This window comes from Physella acuta, unplaced genomic scaffold, assembly GCF_028476545.2.
Source record: "Physella acuta isolate Inbredline_101_S28 unplaced genomic scaffold, ASM2847654v3 ptg000306l, whole genome shotgun sequence".
Classification (NCBI taxonomy): Eukaryota; Metazoa; Mollusca; class Gastropoda; family Physidae; genus Physella; species Physella acuta.
Genome location: NW_026731825.1, coordinates 460,000 through 468,764, shown reverse-complemented (window position 1 = coordinate 468,764; position 8,765 = coordinate 460,000). Strand labels below are relative to the sequence as shown.

Sequence of the window (8,765 nt, the reverse complement as noted above, 5' to 3'; positions counted from 1 at the left end):
TGTGTGTGTTAACATATATAAGTGTGTATGCTTTCTTCTTAGTTGTGTGTATCTGTATAATATTTTGCTAGGTGATAACTTTGTTATAGATAATACCATATATTTATTAAAATAAAGTAACGAAATGTTTACCCCGTGTGATGTAAACACATATATCTTAAATTTATTACATATTTACCTATAATAAATAAAATATTTGAAATGTTTTTTTGACTCCAGTTAAAATGTGCCAACATGAACGATCGTGTTGTAGCGGACATGACAGAGGCTGGAGTAGATGTCAACAGAACATTGTGTGATAACAAAACTGACGGTGGAGGATGGATTATTATACAGGTTATTTTGTCCTATAAATCATTCTAACCAATTATCAAATTTGTATATCCTATATTTTTCTGACAGTTTTTATGAATTTATTCAACTGAAAACACGTTTATAATACTCAATAATAGTTTAGCTATTACCTAAATAATGTAAAACAAATAATAGTTGAACGACTTTCACTGTGTTTGTACTATATATTGTTTGTTTATTTGAAATGATAATGTTTTTGGTAGTTGTATCGACATCAAGAGACACAATCTCTAGTAAGAGTTCTGGTAAACCGTTGTTCAATAGTTTAATTGGTTGACCAGGTGAACAGTTCACAGGTGTATCTTAAAAATATTTCATTCTTTGGGGGGATTTTTCGAGAGAAAACTGATTTGTAGTCTAGTTTTTTTTTTTTTTTTATATAACTCATGTTAGAAATTTGAAATAAAATAGAGAAATTCAGACTTCGTGATAGATAACGATCGTATTCAGTGTACATTTATTGTATTTTATTAATGTGCAGGAAAATACTTTTTTGTTGTATGTTTAAAAGTTGCAATGTATTTGTTTAAAGTTTGAACAGAAACAAACGTTAAAGCAAGTGGCTATCTGGTGATTATGTAGCTGGTTTGTTATAAAATATAACAATATAGTAAAGATTCCTCTTTAGACCGAACTATCCATTGGGCAGATGAAGTAGAGTTCATGTTTTTTGACCTCGGCATGTAAAGGGATAATGTGGTCAGCACTATGCCCAGCCGCCTTTACTTTCCTTAACGTGAGTTAGGTAGGCCTACCCATCAGAGTTTGTTGGACTCAGGGACATTCTAATAACTTAACCAGGTTTCGAACTCTAAACTTTCGGGTTAGCAGTCTAGCGCTTTACTGCTAGGCCACGCCGTATCATTATAATATAACAATAATCTTGATTAATTTTATAGATAATTAAGCCTTTGAATAAATTAAATCAACTACCTAAGCCGTTGTTTTACCACTACCGTTTTTTCTTACATAAGCATTTTGATTTCTCAAAACATTGGATGGTTATTAACACTTGCGTAAAATAAAAACATAATTAATCTATAGAATTAATCTTACTAACTTTCTTAAACTTTATTTTAGCATTGTCATTATTTCTTTTAGAGACGTGTTAAAGGTGATGTGAACTTTACAAGAACTTGGAACGATTATAAAAATGGATTCGGTTCAACATCTGGAGACTTTTGGATCGGAAATGATGTAATTTCAAAGTTGACAGATTTGGTAAGGAAATAATGGCTGCTTAAAAACCATGCATGGAAACTGAAATTAGTTCTAAAACATTACGAAGTAACACTTATTAATGTGTTTTAGGGAACTGTGTTAATTTTATTGTAACCCACACGCACTGCACGATGTAGATGTTATCACGTAATTTCTAATTCTTAAAAAAAATCACTTTATTCGATACAACTATACACCAGCTTGTGAGTTTAGATGTTTGATAACTGTTTCAAAAAACATGGGGTCTTTTTAACATCAATTTCTCAATTTGATAATAATTTATTTTACTTGATTTTCAACGAATTATTTAATTTAAAATTTAGTACTAATATTGACAATTAAATACATTGCAGTAGCTAATATGACACTGACAATTACGTATGAAACACGCTTTTTTGGTGGATATGATTTTTATATATTTTACAACAGCAAATGTTATCTGACATAAACTATATTACACCATCTCAATTGACACAACTTTAACATATAAAGGAAGTCTATTAACGATAAAAACATGTTATTATTCTTTCGATAACCACAAGTCTTTTACAATATATCGCACTATATCATATTATTCATATTATTATATGATCTCTGAATTGTAGATGAAATACACTTTTTTTTAAATATCTTAACGTTAGATTTTAGCGGTCTTGATTCCATTGGTCTTTAGTTATCTTCAAGTCATATTCCTCTATCATTTCCTTATATTAACTACCCTATAAATTACTACCACTCGACAAATAATTGCAGTAGGACACTAACCCATTTTATTACTTAACGGACACCAGTACAAAAAGAAATGGATAACAAGTTAGCAATAGGTAAAACTTATGGGGTTGTGAACAAGAGATGGATAGATATGGAAAATTTGTTGAAATTTAAATGAGGGGACAGTAATTACATAACTAGGGTAATACTAAGTTTTAGAGGAGAGGGTTTTATTGACTAGCAGTGAATAACTGATTAGATAAGTGAAGGATAATGTACTACAATTGGTATTCATACTTTTATTTAGTCTAGCTATTTCTCGTAAGAAAATAGATATTGATGTGTCACTATCAGTCGCGGAACTAGAAAAAAAGACTCACCCGCAAAAAGTTTTTGTAGCCTGTTTCAACCAATTATAAATGATCTTTTTTTCCCGAGTAATTTAAACTATTTCATAGCGATGTATAACCACCCTGAGATAACAAACCTGAAAAAATTATGTCCAAACTCATTTCAGGCCTGGTGTAATCGTGTTTTATAAATACAGTAACTTCACACACCATTTGGGTAGATATTTACAAGGTAGTTAAAGTGATGCAAAGGGTAAAATAAATAAATAGATACATAAGTAAATAAATACTTAAAATACATTGGGTTTAAAACATGTTGGTTCAAAAAGTGGACAAAGGCTAGTTTATAACATTTTACCAATAAACGAGGGTGAAAATTATAACATATAGTAGAATAGTCGAAAACAAAGTTAGTTTACGTTGATTTCATACCATATTGTACAATAAACATATTAAATAGAAAAAGAAAAGAAAAAAAAACAAGATTCAAACGAATCAAAGCTGATGGGGTGGGTGAGATCGTTGGAGTAGGTAAAAGTATCATGGGGTATCCGGGTTAAGGGTTATGGGGGTATCCGGGTTAAGGGTCATGGGGGTATCCAGGTTAAGGGTCATGGGGGTATCCGGGTTAAGGGTAATGGGGGTATCCGGGTTAAGGGTTATGGGGGTATCCGGGTTAAGGGTTATGTGGGTATCCGGGTTAAGGGTCATGGGGGTATCCGGGTTAAGGGTTATGGGGGTATCCGGGTTAAGGGTTATGTGGATAGAGGGGGCGGGTGGTGGTGGCTGACGAAGCGTAAAGAGAGTGAATGTGTGGGTTTAAGGCGAGCCAGGCGTTTATGTTAGTTTAACGTTAATATTTGTAACAAGGTGAAAAAAAACCCCAAAGGCTGGTTGAAAAATATACAGATTGCATGGTGTGTGTTTTCACCATTTGTAAAACTTAGTAAAATGGTCAACCCACATAGATGTTTTACATAAATTTCGTCACAATTTGCACAGTAGTAGATACAAAAGAAAACAAAAAACAACACAAACAAATCAAAGCTGATGTTGGGGTGGGTGGGGGGTGGTTTGGTCGTTGGGGGGGGGGGGGGGACCGACCATGTTGGAGTGTTAGTGATTGAGCGGGAGGGGGTAAAGTGTGGTGCTTCAGTGTCGATGTGCTATGATTATTTGAATGTTTATTACCGACGTGTGTGGGGTGGGTAGGTGTGAAGCTATAATGATGTGTGGGGATACGGTGGAGTGACCCCACCCCTACGAGGGTTGTAGGGGTGGGGTCATGGGGGCACGAGGGTTGTAGGGGTGGGGTCATGGGGCCAAAAACATCAGAAAGGGGAGGGATTGGTGAGACACCCGAGGCGGTGATGCGTATCTAAGGTGATGTGATCAAGAAACTCGGAAGCTAAGAGTTAAATATATTTTACCCAACCGTAAACCTTATACGTTAAAGGTTGTAAACGAGTTTAGTATTAAGCCGCCCTAGAGGTTGTACACTGATAGAGAAAAAAATGCGATGCTCTTTTAGACACGCTCTGCATTGCTACCATAATGTAGGCTACAACTTGACCTAGATGCATTGCTGAGGTGGAGATAGCCAAATAAAATTCAAGAATTGGACGATGTAGACATATGACAAATATGAGCGGAAGATTGTATTGAATCTGGCTAAAACTGTTAAAGGGCTGTTGAAAAAGGGGATAAATAGATGAATGGATAATATCAGCTGCAAATGTGGAGAATGCGTAGTGAATGCAAAGTCTTGAAATTTCTGCTATTAATATAGCATACACTTGTTTATAGTTACTAATAAATTCATGTTGATAATTTTATTTAATCTTTATATCGATTGGACTGTGCGTCTGGTGTACACATGTCACTGAAATGCACATTTAAATCATCAGTCAAGGCATTGAATATTTAAAATACATTTAAACGGACCTAGATTAAGTAACGTGCTATTTTAATGGCGAATGCATCCTAATGTATTTCGTTGAGTTTTTAAATTTTACAAAACAATAGCTAACTAACGAAACAAATACTATACATCTTCACTTTATCTGACGAAGGTGCATTTACTGTACATGCAGTATGTTAATAGATTAATAAATTAACAATGCGTGTTTTTATTTTTATCGGGAAAAAAGCTAAGTGTCTTTATCCGTTTATTTCAGAAGTGTTTATTAGATAAACGATACACAGATTAGTTAGATATTAAATTATATGGGGCACCTGCCAAACTGGAGACCACAGTCCGGTTTGTTCATGAAGTTGGACTTGTTGTTTGAATCCTCCACCATATACTCAATTAAGAACGAAGAAGAAGAAGAAGGAGTTAGATATTTTTAGGAAGGGTAACACAGCTTATATAATAAAGATCGTGGTTATGTAACGAACATTAAAGAATAGTGTAATGCAGTCAGTAGGATATTTTCCACCGGTCATTTCTTCCTCTACCGGTTTTATCAACAGTTATATTCCACACCCTCCCCCCTGCCCTCAACTTTATTATATTAACCCCATTACACAACATACATATAGAGAGACAAATAAGATAAGTTGTAAGATTTAGAATTAGGGCTATTGAGCTTATCAAAAAAAGGAAAAGTACATAAGTAATATATATTGTAAGGGAGATGGGTTTATTACCTGACAGCGTGTTACAACGGCAGGCAATGTAAGGTGAAGAAAAGGAGGGAGTTCTAGAAAAGCCATACGTAAATTGAATATAAATAGTATTTCTTGTAAGGGAATATATTTTAAAGTTTCAATGTAAGCAGGCAATAGATAATGTTATATTTCCTTTCTTAACAGACGTCTTTTGTTTTAATGATGGGGTAGATACAGGAGCTATCAAAATAAGTTTATTCAATATTTTTTTACAAAGAAAGTTTTCAAGCAATGTGTGTATTATTGTAATATTGTGTTTTGGAAAATTGTGTATATTGTTTATAGATTTTCGTTAAGTTTTTTTATCAATATGTATAATTATCATATAATATAGGCAGATCAATACATAAAATATTTCAAACACAATGCAATATCTGAATATTTCTAATTTTTTTGTCTAATACAGGGTTATAATGAACTAAGATTTGACATGAAGTATAAAGGTAAAGACTACTACGCTGTGTACAGAGGTTTTAAGGTAGAAAATGAAGTAGCAAAGTATAAGATGAGCTTCACGTCATTCAGTGGTGAGAATGGTGGAAACACGTTTATACATCACAATAGCATGAAGTTTACAACCATTGACTCTGATAACGATATACACTCAGGAAGAAACTGTGCTGTAGATAGGAGAGGTGGTTGGTGGTATTATAGTTGTCACAATGTTAACGTCAACGGTGAATGGGCGAGTCGTGTTTATGAGAAAGGAATTCATTGGTCTAGCATTACAGGCTGGTCTGAATCTCTAGACTTTGTTGAGATGAAACTTCGTCAAATGTAAACAACCCGAAAACAATGCTATGGTAAAATAATGGATATACAGTAATCAAATTATTTATTTAATCTTCAGGAACATAAGCAACATTATTATATTAAAATAAATAGATGTAAACATTTAACTAAGGCAATATTTTCTTGATGGTGAGTTTACATAAGAAGTTTAAAATTATCGAACATTAAACAAAACATTTTATTTAAAAAAATTGATTTTAAAAACTACAACTGAGTTTGTTTTGCTGTTATGATGTAATAAAGCCATTTATACACTCATCTAGAATTGAAATTCCTCATAGATTGACTGTGCGTGTGTTAGCCATTAAAACAGGTAAAAAACGACTATGATGGTGTCATTTATTTCTTGCATATTCATAGACTAGTAGTGTAGTTGTCATCTACCACTATATCTTTAATTAGACATTCACTCGGATCGTGTAAAGTTCAACTCTAATAACGTGTGTAATGTTTATGCAATTTTTTCAATAATATTTTTTCGCATAGTTTTTCGAAAGATGTATATATGACATCCAAAATCACATAAAATAGATTGTAACTGTTAATTTGGGATCTGTAAAGCTTTGTATTATAAATGTGAACATTATGCGGTCATACAGTAGAATAAAAATATATTATTTAAGTAAATCCTTTGTTTCAGTAGTTAATGTTTTATCAATGTATTCATATCGAGCATGTTTGTTTATTAAGAAATCTCTACTATCAAATATAAATACTTATTAGTACAAAATAAAAGTTTTATTCTGAATATGTTTGTATTACTGAGATTGGAATATTCTTTTATTATCGTTTTCAAGGTATATAACCACACTCTTACAAATCAAGTGGGTTATTTTAATTGTTATCTCCCGTGAACAATTTATTTAGTGTCGTTTGTGTTCCATACCATAGACTAGAGAAATTTCCAATTACCTAATTTTATAATTGTATTTGTTTAGTATGTTTACATGGACACAATTAATGAAAAGCAATTATATGCATTTATATGCATCTTTATTATAACGTCCACTTAATTTTTATATCAAGCCTCCCTTTGTGTAGTTGAAGGAATTGTTTGGTTTATATCAGTGGTTCCCAACCTTTTTCGAGTGGCGACCCCCTTTTATAAAAAGTAAGTGACCCGCGACCCCCATAGAATTAAAAACCGAAATTAGTAATGAAATTAATAAGCACTAAAATGATATTTTCTTGTAGACTTTCAATATAAACTACTCTTGATAATTGTTTTAATAGCATGAGTAAAATTGCATACTATTCACTAAACCTTCGTGATTGAGTTTTTAATTTTTTAAAAAATTGTTAATCTACGTCATTATAATTATCTCAATTTTGTTTTTAATCGAAGAATACTGTTGAAAATATATTCTCGAAAAGTCAATCAATTTTACGTTTGGGTATGAATGGTGAATACTACACCAAAGTTGTGTCTGCAGTTTTTAATCTTGCTCGAAATCATTCCGCATAACAAAGAATTCATCTTGTAATTCATCGGGAATGCTGGCAACATAAAAGGAAGAAGAGATGGGTAATGCGTAAAAGCAGATTCTTCTTTTTTCAGCTCAGAGAAATAGCGATGCAGTTCGTTTTCAAGAGATTCAAGATGCCCAGAAATCGCTTCTTTCAAAAATTTAATTATCTCAAATTTACAATATTTCCAAAATTTATTTTTTTTACCGATTTTGCAGCTTTGATAAAAATGTCGCAAGAGTATCATGGAAAATTATAATATTCGTTCATTTTCCCTGAAGCTTTAGGTTAAGCTTATCTTGATGTTCGAACACATCTGCTAGGTATGGTACTCTCTCCAACCATTCTATGTCGTTTTAAGTATACCAAAAAGTCTTGTTTCCTTTGCACTTCCAAGAACAATTTGATTTCAGATTTCAATTCAAAAACACAATTTACAACATTTTGTTTGACAGCCAGCGTACTGTAGTATAGAAGAGCAGAACCTCGTGATCTATATTAATGTTTTTGCTCAGTTCTTTGAAGGCTCCAGATTTTATATAATTTACGATTTATACTAGCAATGGACTCTTGATGTCGATTGGTTAGGGCAGTGGTTAGGGAGCTAAATCTTTTCTTTTTTTCTGAAAGCCCGATTTTGAGCTAAACATAGATGGCGCACCATTCGTACAAACCCCCACGGCCGTTTTAACCCATTTTAATCATCCAGTTTCAAAAAAGGTAATTATTTTCTTCATGCTATCTTCACAAAAGAGCAAATTTTCTTTGCTATCATCCGCATGAATATAGACACAGACCAGCAACTGTGAACACGATCTCACGTCTGTTGATTTATCAACTTGAAAAGAAAAGAATGGTAAAAGCTTAATTTCGATAAAAATGTGTTATTTAACATTTACGTACATGCAACGTTTGATGAGATTTTCTCCTATTGTTTTTTTTTTTTTGCTTGGCATTTTCTATCGCGACTGCTTTTGATGCTTGCACTAATGCTGGTGAAAACTTCCTGTTCGATCAAGACTCTGACGTTTGCAACTAGCTTCTTACCGACGAAAGAACTCCATATATTTTTTGGTGTGTTCCGAATGACTCGTCTCAATGGCGTTTTAGTTTTGAAGACTTCATAGATTCGTGACTGAGAACAACTTTGTACAGTGCGCTTTGTTTCTTCTCTATTACATTTCCAGTGATGTTAAT

General features: G+C 32.9%; 1 protein-coding gene across 1 annotated transcript; it reads left to right on the top strand.

Annotated features, from left to right (window-relative positions):
- Positions 1-222: 222 nt before the first annotated feature.
- On the top strand, positions 223-6,899 carry LOC131939971 (ficolin-1-like). The gene is made up of 3 exons (XM_059298498.1): positions 223-336; positions 1,456-1,575; positions 5,716-6,899. The coding sequence occupies exons 1-3, from the start codon at positions 235-237 to the stop codon at positions 6,088-6,090; spliced, it is 597 nt and encodes a 198-aa protein (XP_059154481.1). The 5' UTR covers positions 223-234; the 3' UTR covers positions 6,091-6,899.
- Positions 6,900-8,765: the final 1,866 nt, after the last annotated feature.